This window comes from Amphiura filiformis, chromosome 10, assembly GCF_039555335.1.
Source record: "Amphiura filiformis chromosome 10, Afil_fr2py, whole genome shotgun sequence".
NCBI lineage: Eukaryota > Metazoa > Echinodermata > Ophiuroidea > Amphilepidida > Amphiuridae > Amphiura > Amphiura filiformis.
Genome location: NC_092637.1, coordinates 48,018,066 through 48,039,076, shown reverse-complemented (window position 1 = coordinate 48,039,076; position 21,011 = coordinate 48,018,066). Strand labels below are relative to the sequence as shown.

At 36.3% G+C, this 21,011-nt stretch overlaps 2 protein-coding genes across 2 annotated transcripts; one reads left to right on the top strand and one right to left on the bottom strand.

The window, feature by feature from the left end:
• Positions 1-3,358: 3,358 nt before the first annotated feature.
• LOC140161945 (mitogen-activated protein kinase kinase kinase 13-B-like) lies at positions 3,359-8,472 on the top strand. The gene is made up of 2 exons (XM_072185239.1): positions 3,359-4,163; positions 8,105-8,472. Exons 1-2 carry the CDS (start codon positions 3,359-3,361, stop codon positions 8,470-8,472), a joined length of 1,173 nt encoding a protein of 390 aa, XP_072041340.1.
• Positions 8,473-19,942: 11,470 nt separating this feature from the next.
• On the bottom strand, positions 19,943-20,996 carry LOC140162970 (N-acetylglucosaminyl-phosphatidylinositol de-N-acetylase-like). The gene has a single exon (XM_072186294.1). The coding sequence runs from the start codon at positions 20,840-20,842 to the stop codon at positions 20,093-20,095; it is 750 nt and encodes a 249-aa protein (XP_072042395.1). The 5' UTR covers positions 20,843-20,996; the 3' UTR covers positions 19,943-20,092.
• Positions 20,997-21,011: the final 15 nt, after the last annotated feature.

Below are 21,011 nucleotides of genomic sequence, written 5' to 3'. Positions count from 1 at the left end.
CAATGTGTGATATATTAAAACAAGCTATCTACTGATGATAGCAATGTGTGTTTTATTTATTTAAAGCAATGTGTGATTTATTTAAACAAGCTATCTACTGATGATAGCAATGTGTGATTTATTTAAACAAGCTATCTACTGATGATAGCAATGTGTGATTTATTCAAACAAGCTATCTACTGATGATAGCAATGTAAGTTTTATTAAAACAAGCTATCTACTGATGATAGCAATGTGTGATTTATTTAAACAAGCTATCTACTGATGATAGCAATGTGTGATATATTAAAACAAGCTATCTACTGCTGCTAGCAATGTGTGATTTATTTAAACAAGCTATCTACTGATGATAGCAATGTGATTTATTTAAACAAGCTATCTACTGCTGATAGCAATGTGTGTTTTATTAAACAAGCAATCTACTGCTGATAGCAATGTGTGATTTATTAAACAGGCTATCTACTGCTGATAGCAATGTGTGTTTTATTAAAAAAGCTATCTACTGATGATAGCAATGTGTGATTTATTAAACAAGCTATATACTGATGATAGCAATGTAAGTGTTATTAAAACAAGCTATATACTGATGATAGCAATGTGTGATATATTAAAACAAGCTATCTACTGATGATAGCAATGTGTGATTTATTAAAAACCTATCTACTGCTGATACTGATAACAATGTGTGATTTATTAAAACAAGCTATCTACTGCTGATAGCAATGTGTGATTTATTAAACAAGCTATCTACTGCTGATAGCAATGTGTGATATATTAAAACAAGCTATCTACTGATGATAGCAATGTGTGTTTTATTAAAAAATCTATCTACTGATGATAGCAATGTGTGATTTATTTAAACAAGCTATCTACTGATGATAGCAATGTGTGATTTATTCAAACAAGCTATCTACTGATGATAGCAATGTAAGTTTTATTAAAACAAGCTATCTACTGATGATAGCAATGTGTGATTTATTTAAACAAGCTATCTACTGATGATAGCAATGTGTGATATATTAAAACAAGCTATCTACTGCTGATAGCAATGTGTGATTTATTTAAACAAGCTATCTACTGAGGATAGCAATGTGTGATTTATTCAAACAAGCTATCTACTGATGATAGCAATGTGTGATTTATTCAAACAAGCTATCTACTGATGATAGCAATGTGTGTTTTATTCAAACAAGCTATCTACTGATGATAGCAATGTGTGATTTATTAAACAAGCTATATACTGATGATAGCAATGTAAGTGTTATTAAAACAAGCTATATACTGATGATAGCAATGTGTGATATATTAAAACAAGCTATCTACTGATGATAGCAATGTGTGATTTATTAAAAACCTATCTACTGCTGATACTGATAACAATGTGTGATTTATTAAAACAAGCTATCTACTGCTGATAGCAATGTGTGATTTATTAAACAAGCTATCTACTGCTGATAGCAATGTGTGATATATTAAAACAAGCTATCTACTGATGATAGCAATGTGTGTTTTATTAAAATCTATCTACTGATGATAGCAATGTGTGATTTATTTAAACAAGCTATCTACTGATGATAGCAATGTGTGATTTATTCAAACAAGCTATCTACTGATGATAGCAATGTAAGTTTTATTAAAACAAGCTATCTACTGATGATAGCAATGTGTGATTTATTTAAACAAGCTATCTACTGATGATAGCAATGTGTGATATATTAAAACAAGCTATCTACTGCTGATAGCAATGTGTGATTTATTTAAACAAGCTATCTACTGATGATAGCAATGTGTGATTTATTCAAACAAGCTATCTACTGATGATAGCAATATGTGATTTATTCAAACAAGCTATCTACTGATGATAGCAATGTGTGTTTTATTCAAACAAGCTATCTACTGATGATAGCAATGTGTGATTGATTAAAACAAGCTATCTACTGCTGATAGCAATGTGTGTTTTATTAAACAAGCTATCTACTGATGATAGCAATGTGTGATTTATTAAACAAGCTATCTACTGCTGATAGCAATGTTTGTTTTATTTAAAAAAGCTATCTACTGATGATAGCAATGTGTGATTTATTAAACAAGCTATATACTGATGATAGCAATGTAAGTTTTATTAAAACAAGCTATATACTGATGATAGCAATGTGTGATATATTAAAACAAGCTATCTTCTGCTGATAGCAATGTGTTATTTATTAAAACAAGCTATCTACTGATGATAGCAATGTGTGTTTTATTAAAAAAGCTATCTACTGATGTTAGCAATGTGTGTTTTATTAAAAAAAAGCTATCTACTGATGATAGCAATGTGTGATATATTAAAACAAGCTATCTACTGATGATAGCAATGTGTGATTTATTTAAACAAGCTATCTACTGCTGATAGCAATGTGTGATATATTAAACAAGCTATCTACTGCTGATAGCAATGTGTGTTATATTAAAACCAGCTATCTACTGATGATAGCAATGTGTGTTTTATTAAACAAGCTATCTACTGATGATAACAATGTGTGATTTATTAAAAAAGCTATCTACTGATGATAGCAATGTGTTTTTATTAAACAAGCTATCTACTGATGATATCAATGTGTGATATATTAAAACAAGCTATCTACTGATGATAGCAATGTGTGTTTTATTAAACAAGCTATCTACTGATGATAACAATGTGTGATTTATTAAAAAAGCTATCTACTGATGATAGCAATGTGTTTTATTAAACAAGCTATCTACTGATGATATCAATGTGTGTTATATTAAAACCAGCTATCTACTGCTGATAGCAATGTGTGTTTTATTAAAAAAGCTATCTACTGATGATAGTAATGTGTGTTTTATTAAACCCTTTATCTACTACGTAAATATTTGGGGGAACACCAAACTAATTTTTCAAAATTTAAATTGTCAATATCAATTCCCCTCTTCATTCTTTCTCAATCTTATGGTTTGGAAACATGTACAAGCATAACTTAGCTATTAAAATTGACATGAAGCTTTTGTATATGGATGCTATGGTCAACAATGTGGTTCCCCGTGTAAACACTTTTTGGGGACACCAAAGTTTACAAAGGGAACTCATTTTTTCCAAACCTCTCACATGGTGAAAATATTAAATTATTCTTTAAATTATGCAAGTAGGTTTAATCATTTAAATTGTAAAGGACATGTATCTAATTGTTAATGCTAGGTTTTAATGTCGCAAAAAACGGCGTAAATGTCGTCATTTTTTTTGCTTTGACACAAGGTCAGCTTCCGTGAACAAAATATACAAACGATTTGAACATTGTTTTCTCATTACCATTTCAGTTTCTTAAAGTTCACATACCTGTTGCAGAAGTACAAGCCAATGGCAAGTAATGAACCACCAAAGATAAATTCCACATTTGACGAATCAAGTCTTGAATGTCACAAACTGGTAGGACATGGAGCTTGGAAATCCAAGAAATATGGCAACATTGAAGTGGCCGCCAAAAAGATGCCAATACTTCCGAGCGACGACATTGGGGAAAAGTTTGGTAGCGAGATTAATTACCTCCAAACTCTCGAACATGAAAATATAATCACTTATTACGGTCACGCAGTCACTAAAGAAAATCTTGTGATTATTACGGAATATGCACCAAATGGATCACTTCATGACTACCTTAAACGCACACGACGTCTCCCCCCAGAACTGAAAGTGGAATGGGCAATACAAATCGCAAAAGGCATCAAGTATCTCCAAGACAAGAAGATTTTGCATCGGGATGTAAAATCAGGAAATATTTTGATAACTGGTCAAAATAACTTGAAGATATGCGATTTCGGTGTCGCAAAAGATCTAAGCAACACGACAACCACTTCCAACGCCAAAGGGACTTACAAATGGCTAGCTCCAGAAGTTTACACCGATCAGAAATTGTCTCCTAGTGCAGATATTTTTGCATTTGGCGTCGTTCTTTGGGAATTAGAAACATGTGAGACACCTTACAAAGATCTGAAGAGGCCAGAAAGAGTTATATGGGAAGTTGGTAGCAAAGGATTACGACCTGAGATTCCAAAAACCTGTCCTCGTGTTCTTAAGAAGCTGATGAAGCGATGCTGGGACAAAGATAGAAGGAAGCGACCAGATGCAAACGAGATCATATATATACTGGAATCGTATCAATCAGGTATTAGTGCATGTCCATTATATCTGGTGGCATGAAATGCTGTAAGCTGCTGTACTGATAAGTGATATAATGTTTCAATCAACTCACAACTTTTGAAGATATGCTCTTTTTTTAGAAATGTAACCCGTTTTCACTCTGTCCACGGGAGTTAGTTCAGCTACTGCAAAGATTGAAAAGGAGTATACGTACCATGCATGAATATCAAACATTCCTCAATGATAAATTTATAAAATAATAACTTTATTAGGGATAGGCTTTACCGGTGGGCTTATGGGCTACAGATTTTAGTGTCATTAATTTGTAGGCAAAATGGCTGTGGGATGGACTTCTCTTGCTATACTTGCAATTACTTATTTTTTCTTGGTTACTTATGCCTTTTATTATGTTTCTTACTTTGTTGTTTCTTTTTTATTTACAATGTAAGTCATTTCTCTTTTGGGGATAAAATGTAGCCCTGAAAAGGGCGGTTTGGTTTGTCTTTGGTTCTTCTGAAGTATGCTGCTCTGCCCTCTACCTGGTTGCCGCCTTGCCGAATAGGGGTTTCAGCCCCTTTATTTGCATGAATTGAGTTACCTTGTACGCCAGATACTTGTGAATGCATCAGTAACACAGTTGCGAAGATCTTGAAGGCTAGCAGATTATCCTCGCTCATAGTGAATGCATTCCAGAGCCTTATAATGCTATTATCTTCTTAATCTTTGATGTAGTCAAACCTCATCCATGGACAGAGTGAAAATGGGTACATTTCTTAAAAAGGACATATCTTCAAAAATTGTGAGCCGATTGGAATAATTTTTTTGGTTTATTATTAAAAAGCTAACAAATAAAGGTTTCTTTGCATAGAGGCTAGAGCTGCATACCAAAATAAATTGATCAACTTTTCAGAATAGGAGAAAAAAGTGGCGCAATGAGAGTTCTCGTTTTTTTGGGGACACCCTGTAATAGATTGAAATTTTATCTAAATTATATTACCATTTTTTAATCTTCAGCCACAATTCAAATCCATGACATTGATTTTAAAAATCTTAGCATGTAGTAGGGTCATATTTGGACATCCAGTGACCATCATTTCTGAACAGCAATTTTTTGATGGATTCTTGTACTTTGGGGTGTTTTAAACAAAATAAGCTCCTATGTCCCTCACCAAAGTGTGGGCATTAGCTGGGAGAGGTTAATCCAAAATGGCCGCGGCATATTTTGAAAAAAGTGAATTTTCGGTATCTTCTGAACGCTTTGGTCGCTTGAAGTCATTAAGGTGTCATTTTCGACTAATTTTGTGGTGAGAAATCCATTAAAGGCATTATTTTACCCATTTTTGGCCATCTTCGTCATCAAATCCAAGATGGCCGCCTTTGGCTGTACTAGAAATACATTAAATTATACAGTACATTGAGAAACCAGTCATAAAAATGTATTACAAGTGCACTTAATTCATCGTTTGTATTATAAATTGAACACCGATTGATAACAATTTGGTCAAAGGTGGTCAAACTACTGAAAAATATCCAAAATGGCTGACTAAAGACGGCCATAGCAACCAAATTCCACATAGCAATGCAGTAAAATTACTATAAATCATGTACTTTTTGACCTGGTTGAGTATCAAATGTGTCTTTCCTAATACATGAAAGCACATTGATGGAATGAAGATAGCAATTTGATCAAAGAAGGCCAAACATATCCAAAATATTCAAAATGGTCGAATAAAGGTGACCATAGCAACCAAAATTCAAATAGCAACGCTGTAAAATTAATTAATGAGATTGTCTGCTATACCTCTAAGTCATTGGCCGTTTTGAACCATAACGGGTTGTTTCGGACTAATTTAGTGATAAAAAATCCATTCCAGGTACTATTGTTAGGTTTTCTGGCCATCTTCATCATTAAATCCAAGATGGCCGCCATCGGCTGCACTACTAGAAATCCACTGAATTGCAAGAATTGAATAACTTTTGAATTAATAGTGAAAACAGTGAATAAGATGCACTCAAAATATGGTTTTATCGGTTTCATTTAAATAAATGCATACTTTCATGTAGTAGGAAAGACACATTTGATACCCAACCAGGTCAAAAAGTACATGATTTATAGTCATTTTACTGGGTTGCTATGTGGAATTTGGTTGCTATGGCCGTCTTTAGTCAGCCATTTTGGATATTTTTTTCAGTAGTTTGACCACCTTTGACCAAATTGTTATCTTCATTCCATCAATAGGATATGATTTACTTAGAAAAAGACACATTGAATACTCAACCAGGTCAAAAAGTGCATGATTTATAGACATTTTATTGCGTTGCTAGGTAAAATGTGGTTGCTATGGTCTCCTTTGGTCGGCCATTTTGAACATTTTGGATATTTTTTCAGTAGTTTGACCACCTTTGACCAAATTGTTATCTTCATTCCATCAATAGGATATGATTTACTTAGAAAAAGACACATTGAATACTCAACCAGGTCAAAAAGTGCATGATTTATAGACATTTTATTGCGTTGCTAGGTAAAATGTGGTTGCTATGGTCTCCTTTGGTCAGCCATTTTGAACATTTTGGACTTGTTTGACCTCCTTTGATCAAACTGGTATCTTCATTTAATTAATAGGCCTCGATTTGCTAGAATAAGACTAATTACATACACATTAAGGTCAAAAATCACTTATTTTATAGTAGTTTTACTGCATTACTGTGATGTTTTTGGTTGCTAAGGGCAGCCATTTTGAACTTTTGTTTACCTCAACCCCTATGACCATTCTTTCACTTTCTTACAATCAGTCAACCTTGATTTACTAAGAATAGGTATAATAAATGCACATATATGTCAAAAAACGTTGATTTTTAGTTATTTTAATGCGTTGCTATGAGGATTTTGGTTGCTATGGGCGGCCATTTTGGATTGTTTTCAGTAGCAGACAATCTCATTTGTGAATAAATGTTACAAACATTGAATCGGTGTTCAATTTATATTCAACAACTCTTCCTATACCTTTGTACAGGAGCCAACCGTTGTTAATCCGTGATGAACCAACACTTTTACTGTAAGCGTATCTGCTGAACGCGAGCGAGACTACGCGTTACTGCGAGAGCGCGTAAAATTCGTCATGCCTGGAACCTTTGTGCGTATGCCAGCTTACAAGTTGAATTCAGTATTTACCAGGAAGCGGCTAAACATTGCCGTTTTATTCTGTAGTTTTATTCCTGATATCAAAAAAGAAATCATCGAAGTTTTTGTAAGGCTGAGTGACAATGATTAACTGACATTCCTCGTAAAATAATCGTGAATTATACGATTTTTAGCTTCTTTTCGTTGTTGAAAGGATTCAATCATGTTTCACCGTTGTTCATCACCGATTAACAACTTCGCGTCAGCGCGTCTGCGTGGTTTACTTCGCTCGGGCAGCTAAAGCTGCCCTCGCGAAATAAACCACTCAGACGACGCGACGCATCGTGTTAATCGGTGATGAACAACGGTGAAACATGATTGAATCTAAATACAAACGATGAATTAAGTGCACTTGTAATACATTTTATGAGTTGTTTCTCAATGTACTGTATAATTTAATGTATTTCTAGTACAGCCAAAGGCGGCCATCTTGGATTTGATGACGAAGATGGCCAAAATGGGTAAAATAATGCCTTTAATGGATTCCTCACCACAAAATTAGTCGAAAATGACACCTTAATGACTTCAAACGACCAAAGCGTTCAGAAGATACCGAAAATTCACTTTTTCTTTTTTTCCGGCCGGCGGCCATTTTGGATTTTGGCCTCTTCCAGCTAATGCCCACACTTTGGTGAGGGACATAGGAGCTTATTTTGTTTAAAATACCCCAAAGTACAAGAATCCATCAAAAAATTGCTGTTCAGAAATGATGGTCACTGGAGGTCCAAATATGACCCTACTAATGGTTCAAATTATTGAATACAATATCTCTTGTGTACATACAGGTTTGCAGTGGCACCACAAGCACACCATACAGGCAGATGTCAGTGCATGCCATTGGATCAGTCATCAACAGCTGGCAGTATGTCTGAAGGGGGGTGTGAAGGTGTATGAGGTGACTACAGAGAGCTCTCACCTGGCATACACACTTACAAATCAAGATTGGGAAGGGAAGTTTACCAGAGGTGTAGCAGTGACGGGAGCAGTGAGTGAATCCTCACCTGACGACATGTTTGTGATATGTGATCACCAACCCTATGTGTATCAACACCCATGTCATCAGGCTAAGGAAATGATCAAGAAATATAAGATCACAGATAAGAACCAGGATGATGGCGTCAACCTACAGTGTATAGTAGCCAATGCCATATGATACACGCACACTAGTTATTTGTAGTTTGCCTGATTTCGCCACACAATCCCATGTACTGATCAATTTTGATCTATATGATCTCAGCATCAGCCCAGATTACTTGCTAGTAATGGGAGAGCATGAAATGGTAGTGAAACCAATAGATAATGTTAGTCAGGATTTATGTAGGATAAAGAAACCTGACGATATGAGGAAATATCGCAGTGTGTCATTCAGGAATAATGCAAAGGAAATATATGCAGCTTATCACCAGCGTGGGGGTAGGTGTTTTGTGTACAAATACATCTGGGATGGGGTAGGCAGTCCAGACTACATCAATGTAGGTTGTATCATTGATGAGTTAGTAAATGTGGGATGGCGGCGTTTATCAGTGACATCTGATGGTTTGCTTTCTGTAGGCGAATTCATGAGTGATAAGGTGAAAGTGTACTCTCTGGAATAGAAGTTATTTCCAGACAACCAATACCACTACACTGGAATGCCACCAACATCCCAGATAATTAATTCACATTATTTCAAATGGAATCGAGCCACTGAGATATAATATTGGAGTATCATCAACTCCGTTATTAGTAACATATCCTTCAGACACATTTTTTTCGGAAACATGTGGCATACATCATGACACATGAAGGACAACATAGGTTTCCGAGAAAATAGTGTCTGAAGGATATGTTACTAATAACGGAGTTGATGATACTCCAATGTTATATATCTCAGTGGCCCGATTCCATTTGAAATTTAAGTTTAAAGTTCAAACTGTTTAACTATCTCTTTAATAATTCATAAGGAATAGTTATTATCGGATATAGCTAGCTCTAAATATTTATGTCACTAAGTGAAAAGGAAAGGTTTGAAAAATCAGTCTACGATATTATTTGGGTGTTAAAAAAATGCTAGAACAAAGTAGAATTTTGTGGTTCGTAATAGGTGGCCCACACACAAAGGTGTGTAAATAACAAAGGTTTGTAAATACAAATAATATGCAATATGCAAATAAGCTCATTAATATTCATAAATGTGCAAATTATATGACACAAAACTAAACAGCACATCAGGCCACCATATACTGTCAAAATAACAAGGTAGCAGTTGATCAATGATTGTGTTTAAGCCGCAGAATGGATTAATGAAAATATAGGCAAAATATGATTAATATTCATAAATATGCAAATAACATGACACAAACTATACAACACATTGTGCCACCATATTCCAATCCCCATACCAAGTTTGAAGTTGATCGATTATTGCATTTAAGCTGCAGAGTGGATTAATGAAAATGTAGGCAAAATATGCAAATAATCTCAATAGTATTCATAAATATGCAAATAACATGGCACAAAATTATACAGCACATCACCATACCAAGTTAGAAGTTGATCGATGATTGCATTTAAGCTGCAGAGTGGATTAATGAAAATATATGCAAATAAACTCATTAATATTCATAAATATGCCAATAACATGACACAAAACTGTATGCCACCATATCCAATCCCCATACCAAGTTTGATATAATATTGGATGGCTGTGCATGATACCATAACATATCGGATGAGTCATAAAAATATCGGACGAGCCAACGGCGAGTTCGATATTTGTATGAACAAATCCAAGATGTTATGGTATCATGCGAAATAAGCCATCCAATATTATCATTATTAGGTTTTCTTAACTCCTAATAACCATGAAAACATAATAATGAAGTTGATTGGTTATTGTGTTTAAGTTGGAGAGTGCATTAACGAAAATGTAAGCAAAATATGCAAATAAGCTCATTATATTAATATGACACAAAACTATACAGCACATCAGGGCATCATATTCTATCACCATACCAAGTTTGAACCTGTGAGTTCAGTATTTGGCACATATTGCAATTTAAAAAAAAACCCTGCATTTTGTGACTTTGCACACACAAGAACAACAACACTTTGGTTGTTGAAAACAAACATTAACACAAACATGTGTATCTGATAAATTTTAGCAGCAGTGACTGGACCAGGATACATGCACATTATAATAACGAGGATGCTAGTTCTACAAGGGGGTACATTTCGAGTAAAATGGCAAAGAAGATTGCTATGTCCAGCTGGTATCTGGTGTTGGTTATATCCATTTAGTTTCAATGCTCTACCACATTTTGTCACTATAAAACTACAATCAACGAAAAGTCTTGGAACGCTTGTGTGTAAATAACAGAAAACTTTCACCCCCTCTCCCGCGTTCAATGTTGAGACATTGAAATGCCAATGTCTTCAGCGGTTTCCCAATGTGTTCCAACATTGATTGATGGGGAGAGGGAAGGGTAAATCATTGTTGTAGATGTCATGCTTGTTCCCAGGCAAAATATACGTCATTTCCATGATCATATGAAATTCTGCACGGAATTTCGACAGAGTGTACCAAGCGTTCCAAGGACTTTTTTCGTAGATTGTAGCTATAAGCCCAGAGGGTCTAGATTTTAAAGCCCCTTGTGGCAGAAACTGACACTAACTCCATTTTCATTTATTTTGTGACTAGCATCCTCAATTATGCAAAAATACCCCTATATGGGTTCTACATGATTTTACACACAGTAATATACATTATTCAAAAGATTATATTCAATATGTTTTATTGTCGATTATAAATTACCAGATTGAATTCATTAGCAAACGAAAGAAAACAACTGCATTATTTAAAGTGCAATGTTTAAAAATCAGTGACTTGGTAATATGACAAAGATCAAATATGTGATTAAATATTGTAATTCAGCAGTTACTAGTATTGTAAACAAGATATTATTCAAGGCACAATTAGTTGTATTTATGGGATTTAGGCTATACCTTAGGACTGGCAAATGTAAACCCAACCTCTGGCCTGGAAAAAATGTCTATTTCCCGGCAAGAGAGACAAATTTCCCTCCAACTTAGCAAGATTTCCCACCAATTCTTATGTATTTCTTTATCCTGAAAAGCAAAATTTCCCTCCAAATGACCAAATTTCCCGGCAAGGAGATTGCCAATTTGCCTATTTTTTCCAGGCCTGCCGGGGCCAACCTAACACATAATCAGTGACTTTATATCATTAATACAAAGATTCAATAAATCAAATCTTGTCATCCAGCAATTATTGCAAACAAAAATTGAAGGACAATCAGTTATGGGATTTAGCATTTAAACCACAGGATTGGCAAATGCCAACGAAACCTAACACATAATCAGCGACTTAGTAAGGTGGTACTACACCCCTTGATAAATTGCATTTTTCTCAAAAAAATAATAACACACTGGTAACAATATTATAGGGGAAGGAATCCAGTTACTACACTTGAATTTCAGTGACTCAAGACAAGTGGTACATTATTTATGATAACAAAAAAGAGGTACCGCTAGAATGTACCTCATTTCTTAACATATAATGAACCACTTGTCTTGAATCACTGAAATTTCGGTGAATTGGATTTCTTGCCCCTATAATAAACATAACACCAGTGTGTAGTTATTTTTTGAGAAAAATGCATAATCACAAAATTTATCAGGGGGTGTAGTACTAATAATATTGTACAAAGTCCGCATATGTAATTAAATATTTTCTTTTAGCAAGTACTGCAAACAAGATAATATTAAAGGAAAATCAGTGATTTAGCCTGGCCTCCGCACTCTTATATTTCAGCGGGTAGACATGCTCGTCTGCAAAATTGAAAACACCCCCTCTCGTTTTTAGACTGCAAATACACCTTTTTTAGTGTTTGCGTGAATGTTTTGCCTTTTCCCCCTTTTTAGCTAAAATGTGATATTTCTAATATACCGCTTTTGCTTTCTGATGGAAACACGTACGATGCGACTACTGAAATTGCCATGTTAGCATTGTTGTTGTTAGACATATTAACCCTTTTTTGTATTTCTTGAATCGTGTTTAAACACCCCTTATTTTGCAAACTTTCCAATAAGCATGCCTACCTGCGGATACACTGAGTGCGGGGGCCGCGTATTTAGCATAAACCGTGTGACTGGCATATGGGAATGCAATCTATTAGACATAATCTGATATAACATGATGGTAGCATAAAAGTACATACTTTTATTCCTGTGATGGAGATACTGTGGTAGAGATAAACTTGTGAGACAATAACATTTAGGTACAATGGTTAAGATGCAAATGCAAGCAGTCAAGGGGTTATACCATTTTTCACCCTCATGTGGCTGTGATGTCAACACATGATGAGGCAGCTATTTCACGTATGTCAGTGCTTTGAGCAGGCGGCGAGTGGCATGATAGAGCCGGCAACTTGTGAAACCGCCCGGTCGTATGGCATTTTCCATATACTCGGTTAGTTTTGTGGGGTTCATTATCGAACCCCAACGGTTTTAGCTTATATTTATATTATTTATTAACATAGGCCTATTTGTTTGTGATATTCAAGCGTTTTAAAATTTCAAAAAAATCCCATTCAATTACACGGTTGACGATGGAAATTTAGAGAATGCACGTCATTCACCACCTGGCTTTGAGCGAACACTAGCCCAATGTGGTGCGCTCTGACGTCACTGCCACATCAGGGTGAAAAATGGTATAACATTAATAATACTAGTACATTTGTAGAACAAGATATTGGCATTGTTTTATGAATAAGTAGAAAACATGAGGTAACACTAAATTTGCCTATTTATGTATATATACTGATCTTTTGGTGGAGCATACAGTTACAAATTTGTAGAGAAATTCTCTGATTTATAATGTAAGTACAGAGTAGCCATTTCATTTGAAATCCGCACCCCCCCCCCATGGAAGACATGACTCTAACCTTTCAGCGTGCCTGAATGGGCAATTCCATTTCAAATCTACACCCCTGTGTAGGAGATTAAGGTCATATCTTCCACAAGGAGTGTATGGATTTCACTTGGAATACTATCCCATTGTGAAATAGTGGCTGTATATAAAATCTGCAATCTGATTATAATTCTATTTTGACTCTTTTGTCTGTTTCTTTGATGTGTTTTGTATCAGGAATACCTAGTTTGAAGTACTAATTACTCCCTGTCCCTAATGGACTGTCCAATAAAAAGTAAACATGTTACACATCTATTTATGTCTACAGGTCCCCTATCAGCATCTCTGTAGCCAGTGTCCGAAATAAGGAAAATAGCATAAATTCTGCTTGTCCTCAAAACATTTTGGTTGTCCCCAAAATGTGTTATATTTTTGGAGTTACAATATAGTGGGATAAGTACATAGTGATCCCCAATGCATCAGTGGCTTCCCATGAATGGAATAATTACAACAGACTTTTCAAAAAGGCCTGATTTCCCTTTGGGGAGTTATAAATTGTAGATCACAAATCTGAATCAAACTAGTGCAGATTATATCCAGAGTGGAACCGAACAAAAACAAATTGGATAATAAATATTTAATTTAAGGAAGAGAAATACTTTAGAGGTATCATACACTGTAGGCTTCCCAGAACTCTTGTTTATGTCATTATGTCATCAAAAATTTGCTTTTTGTTTTGCATAGCATAATGCAATCATAGTTTGTTTTGATTCATTTAAATTCTGTCATCGTACAGGCTGTATCAAAATTGGCACCCAGTTTATTGAAAAGCCCACTTATAAAATGCAACATAGGATCGCCTTGGAATGGCCAAAATTTAGAGTTTATAACCTTTTATCACAAAAACAAATATTAGTGGATCTTAAAATTGTATTTTGATGAGGCACTCTTTTCCATAATCACTGAAAACTGATGGTACTGTACCAATCATTTTGATACAGCCTGTATACCAATCATAATCAAATATAGAATAATTCTGCTAAACATACCATTTCAAACAATCCAAGGATAAGCTGTCATGTGAAAAATCACTTTTATATAATTTGTCAATGCATAATACTGTAGCACATCATACACAAAATTGTATAACATGCAGAACACACTGTAATATTTAATAATTTAAGGGCTATGCAATAATTATGTGACCCAGGGGGAGGGTCACTATTGTGTTTACTATGAACACATATCAGGATGGATTACGCAGAACACAAAGATCTAATATTCTTATTAGATAACACTGGTTTATTTACTACTGGAGGTCGCCATCTTGTGCTACTCCCATTATGGGCGCACATCACTATATGATTATGATGATATCAATACACCTTCCCTCCTTTAAAAGATAGGAAGTTACTATATAACTTGACATCTGATATTTTAGTATCTCAAAAGTCCAATGTGACATAAATTATCCAATTCAGGAAAAAAAAAAATGCTTATCGAGCACAACCAAGCATTTTGGTTGATTAAGTTAACATGTCACAACATGTGAAAACTTTAAAATTATTGAAAACTTTCAACTTCAATTAAATCACAAAATTTTGAAATGATACCAAATTTTGACTGAATAAAGTGATTTAGAAAAAACAATCAGTTCTTGTCTTCACTTTTGTATAATTAAAGCGTGATTATATATCAGACATGTGTACCATAACTTTGAAACAAGTTTTAAAGTTCTTCAGTTCAGAGTTCACAGACTCGTGGTACACAAAATTAATGTTCAAGAGTTCTATGTGCAATCATACACATCACTGCTGTACTTGGATTAGGCTTCCGGACTCTTGTACTTCTGCGGATCTCAGGTGGATGGTTGTTCACATCTGGTTGCGCAGCTGGTTGGTTGTTGTTCCCTTCTGGTACTGGTTGTGCAGGTGCTTGCTGATCAACTACTGGTTGGTCGTCTGCGTCGCATACCATTCATCTTCCTCCTCTGGTTCAGTCGCCAACAGATGACGTCTGTTTCTTCTGAGGACTTCACGGATTCAGTTCTCACCTTGTAGGAACGGTTTGGGAGAACTTCCACAACTACTCCTTTGAGTGACCATTGTGGTTTGTTCATGGTTGGTTTATCCATGTTTTGTAGTCTAACTGTAGCTCCTTTTTTCAATGTTTCAAAAGGCACAGCTTTTGCTTTTTTGTCATAGTTAGTCTTTTGTCTCTTTTTCAGCTCTTTTTTCTTTTCAACCACATTAGAGCTGGGCGACTGGTTCTCAAGTAACTTTTTAGCTACTGGAAGATTTGATCTGATCGTCTGTTGAACAGTAACTCTGCTGGGGATTTACCATGTTCCAGAGGTGTACTTCTGTATACTTGAAGAGCTTGATAAATATCTTCACGAGTACTAGTTACTTTCATTATCATGTTTTTCATTATCTTCACAGCATTTTCTGCTTGTCCATTAGACGATGGAAAGTGAGGACTTGATGTAGTGTGATCGAAGTCCCACTCCTTTGCAAACTCTCTAAACTCTTGACTTGAGAATTGAGGACCATTATCACTTATGACTTGAACAGGTGTTCCATGTCTGGAAAATATAGATTTCACTATATTTATTACAGCTCTGCTTGTAGTACTGGTAAGTGTGGAGATCTCAATATACTGAGAATGATAGTCTACCACTGCTAAGTAGTCTTTTCTGTTTACAGTGAAGAGATCCATTCCAACTTTTTCCCATGGAACTTGTGGTATTTCATGTGATTTCAGTGGTTCTGCCTGTTGCTTCTTTCTGTTACTCATGCATGTTGAACATGTTTGTATCATGTCATCTATGTCAGCATTCAAACAAGGCAAAAAAATAACTCCTCTAGCACGGCGCTTACCTTTTTCCATGCCCAAATGACCCTTGTGAATTTGTTGCAACAGCTCTCTTTGCAGACTTGTAGGTATTACTAATCTATTACCCTTTAAGATCAGATTTTCTACCACTGACAATTCATCTCTGTAGTTCCAGAAATCTCTGATTTCTACTGGACACTGTTGTCTCTGTACTGGCCATCCTTCCATTATGGCTTTAGTTAGCTTTTGCAGCACAGGATCTATCAAAGTTTCTTCTTTGATTTTCTTAGTTGAGCTTGTGGTTACTGGAAGTGATGTCATGATCATATCAACATAAACATCTATGTCATCTTCCATACTTTCATCAGGATGCGATGATGCATTAATATCTACAGCTCGCGAGAGAGCGTCAGCTGTAAATAACAGTTTACCTGGTGTGTACTCTAACTCAAGATCATATCTTTGCAATCTAATGCGCATCAACTGTAATCTTAGCGGACTTTCAGAAAGTGGCTTCTTAAATATGGCTACCAACGGTTTGTGGTCCGTTTCAGCTTGTACTTTCTGACCATACAGGAACTGATGAAATCGCTCGCATGCAAATGTCAATGCTAAACATTCTTTCTCGATTTGCGCATATCGCGTTTCAGCACTTGTCATTGCACGAGATGCATAGGCTATTGGTGCCCACTGCTCATCATCATGTTGTTGGAGTAAGACTGCTCCTAGACCATCTTTAGATGCATCAGCAGATACTTTGCATTGTTTGTCTGGATTATAAAACTTAAGCACAGGGGCTGAAGAAAGCACTTTCTTCACTCGGTGCCAAGACTTTTCTTGCGCATCACCCCAAATCCACTCATTCTGCTGATCAAGCAGTTCTCTCATAGGTGCTGTCATTGATGACAGTTCTGGCACAAATTTGGCTAAGTAATTTGTCATGCCCAAAAATCTTTGAAGATCAGCTTTCTGCTGAGGGCGCGGCATGTTGGTTATGGCACTAATCTTACTTGGATCTGCCATAATGCCTTGATCAGTGATTAGATCTCCCATGAAGATCAGTTTGGTTACTCCAAACTCACACTTGCTTCTATTTAGCTTCATGTTATTTTTAGAAGCGGTTTCTAGTACTTTGTGCAGGCGAGTATCGTGCTCTTCACGAGTAGCTCCCCATACAATAATGTCATCCATCATTGTATTTACCCCATCTATTGATTCAAACAGTCTATGAATCTTCTGGTGGTAGGCTTCAGGTGCCATATTTAACCCAAATGGTAATCTCAAATATCGGTATTACCGAAGGGTGTGATAAAGCATGTAAGTTTACTGCTTTCTGCATCGAGCTTTATTTGCCAAAACCCTGATGAGGCATCTAATTTACTGAAATACTTTGCTCCAGCAAATTCAGCCATTATCTCCTCGCGTGATGGTAGCTTGAAATGCTCACGCTTTATAGCCTTATTCAAGTTACGAGGATCGAGACATACCCGAATATCACCATTTTTCTTTTTGACTGTGACTAGGCTACTGACCCAGTCAGTAGGTTCTTCTTGCTTGACTATAACACCAATACTCTCCATTCTTTGCAATTCAGCTTTGACTTTGTCACGCAATTTGAATGGAATTTTTCTACAAGCATGTTGTACTGGTGGTACTGAGGGATCTACATGTATTGTATGTGTATCTGGTAGACATCCAAGCCCTTTAAAGACATGGCTAAATTCTTCCATAACAGTATCTGTCAGTTCATCTTCAACTGAGTCTACCTCCACATTCCAAACTAACTTAATGAGACCTAATGACTCACACGCCTTTAACCCAAGCACTGGTCTAAATTTGACGCCTTGTCTTGTTTGGTTAGGTATGACTATGAACGATAGTTCTTGTGTTTTGCCTTTGTGTTTTATTTCTGCTTTACATCTACCAAGAACTGGAATGACTGTACCAGAATATCCCTAAGTTTCACAAAACTTTTCTGCAGTTTTGGTCTGGGTTTCAGTTTCTTATACACTGAGTGAGGTAATATGTTGACCTGAGCACGGTGTCTAGTTTCAATGAAACATTGTGCTTGTTACTGGTAGCTTAACAACCCACTCATCACGTTTCCGTGTTGTGAGCTCATGAGTGATCGCATGAATGTCAACAAAGTATTCTTGATCTGAATCGCTTTCATCATTTATTTCATCTACTTTGCTTCTGCTTTGTTGAGACATTTTGGAAAGACAGAAGGTTGCGAAATGCCCCTTTTTGCCACATTTGAAGCATTCTATTTTTAGCGCTTTGCACTCATCTTTGTTTTTGTGGTGCTTTCCACATCTTCCACATTTTGAACTTGAACTTTCAGTTTTCTGATGTGGGTTTGTCTTTTGATATGACTGTTGCCTAGCTTGTGGCTGTTGTTGTCTAGATCTAGTAGGTCTTTTATTTCTATTGACCGTGTCAACATGTGATGATGTACCTGATTTGACTAATTCTTTAGCCTGCTTTCGTGATTGCTCTTTTGCTCTGCACTTTTTTATTGCAGTATCCAATGTTAGATCAGCTTCTTGAAGTAAATTTTCTCTCAACTTATTGTCTTTGACCCTAAAACTATCATGTCTCTGATCAGTCCATCCTTGAGCGTATCAAACTCACAGGATTGGCTACGAGTACGGAGCTCTGTCACGTGCTGATCAATGTTTTCATTTGCATCTTGATGACGAGAAAAGAACAAGTACCTTTGGTACGTTATGTTTTTCTTTGGTGCACAGTACTGCTCGTACTTCAGCATTACTGGCTCAAGTTTCATTTTGTCATCCTCATTTGTGAATTCAAATGTGTTATATAGGCTGAGAGCCTCATCACCCACTACGTGGAGAAATGTTGATGTTTGTTGTGCATCGGTACTTGCCGTTAAACCTGATGCCACCCTAAACAATTCAAACCTTTGTTTGAATTTTTTCCAATTCTCAGAGAGATTCCCCTCTAAAACCAATGGTTCTGGTTGTGAGAGTGTTATTCGACTAGCTACTACTGCCTGATCGGCCATGGCTGTACTATTTGTGTTTTAACTATGTACGTATTCACCTAATTTCTAAATCGCTGTATCGAAGCGCACTTGATTTTAACCCGAAAATCAAGAAAGGCGCCGATGCGAGCTCCTGAAAACTCAGGAATCTTGGTTTTGACCACCAACCAAGAAAGGCCGTTGTATGTCATGCGTGTGTATTTGACTCGCTTTCGAAGCGCATCCGGCTTGATCTTAAGCTGAGATCAAGAAAGCCGCGGAGCGCAAATGATTAATGTGTAATTGAGCGTGTATTTGTTCGCCTAAGGGATCGCCAGCCACCGGCTTGATTTTTAGCTGAAATCAAGAAAGCCGCTCGAAGCGCTCCTGTCAAAATCAGTCACTTGACTTGATTTTTTTTAATCACAGACAGGTTTACTTTTACTAGCCTGCTCAGTTTTATTAAATAAGCTTACAGCTTCTTGCTACTTTTTAAGAAGCTTACAACTTCTTGCAAGGCTATTCATTAAGCTTTCTAGCTCAAATTTGACGCTTACTATATACCCTTATTACTACTTGCATGACTTGCGATACGTTGACATGTCGTGCATGCCTTCAAAATTCTGCACCTTTCACTCGTGCGAATTTTTACTGGGATTATTTCTCCCACTTACAAGCAGTTAAAACAGCTGTGACTTCTTCTCCAGTCACTTCTGATCACCATATTGTGTTTACTATGAACACATATCAGGATGGATTACGCAGAACACAAAGATCTAATATTCTTATTAGATAACACTGGTTTATTTACTACTGGAGGTCGCCATCTTGTGCTACTCCCATTATGGGCGCACATCACTATATGATTATGATGATATCAATACAGTCACAGTTCTAAATGGCATGACAAATATTGCTTCCCTGTCCTTTTGGTGCACCCCTTCTAAAGTGCCAACCAAAAATCCTTGCTGCCCCACATCATGCAAAAAGCCACCCCATCGTTCAATTATACCACTGCTCATAGCATTATTCCTCATCATTTTAACATGCACTTATTTTTTCCAATGTATTTACAAGCATATACCGTGAGAAGACAATGTACAGAATACGAAACCAAACATACTGCGAACCGTGCGCCCTCATTGCCCTTTGCGCTCGCCAAATATCACTGGGTGCGGAAATGTACATTTTAGAAGCTGTCAGCACACAAAATGGCAAATCCAATAGAGAAATATATTTTCTTACAATAAAAACACTGACTAAGCTGTATGCTTTAATACGATCTGGCAATTTTCTTTCATTTACTAGTTTTTGAACGGCTCTATAGCATGATGCATGATTGCGATGCCCGCTTACACCGCCCTCGTCAAATGTGACCAGCATATGCGCGTTGATCCGTTTAATATAATGTAGAATACATTTAGACACCGCAGAAGGATCCCAAAATATATCCGCATTGTCTTGGAGCGCTTCGCTTTCCACCACTGCCACGTTCATCGGTCGTATTCCAAGGACGTGGCAGCTTGCGACAAGTTCTTTTTTCCGCAGATGACCTAATCCGTAAAAGTTCCCCGAAGAAAGGCACAATATGTGAACATTAACGTTTGGAGTTGAGTTCAGGTGGAGTATAGTAGGACTAAAGAACATGCATTCATCATCCGGATGAGCAGTTACGATGAGAACATTTTTAGTCGTTTTGGTGACCGATCTGGTCTTCTTGCGTTGCAGTAGTAAGGTATAGATTATTAGCGAAAATACTATGTAGAATAAGATTAGAGTTGATATATCCATGGCTGGTTCCAGTGGTGATAAATTTGTTGTCAAAAAGGTAAGTAAGTTTAAGTTTGATATATTCGACTTTGGTGGCTGCAGAAAAGTACCGTACACAGCAAGTCAAGAAAGGCACTTATGTTTTGAGTGTCTTTAAAATACATCATACTACATGTACACCTAGAACTTT

Excerpts from the sequence above, each read along its gene's own strand:
- LOC140162970 (XM_072186294.1), bottom strand. The coding sequence starts at position 20,842 with ATGGATATATCAACTCTAATCTTATTCTACATAGTATTTTCGCTAATA.
- LOC140161945 (XM_072185239.1), top strand. The coding sequence starts at position 3,359 with ATGGCAAGTAATGAACCACCAAAGATAAATTCCACATTTGACGAATCA. Across the intron at positions 4,164-8,104 it reads ACTGGAATCGTATCAATCAG|GTTTGCAGTGGCACCACAAG; the intron begins GTATTAGTGCAT and ends GTGTACATACAG.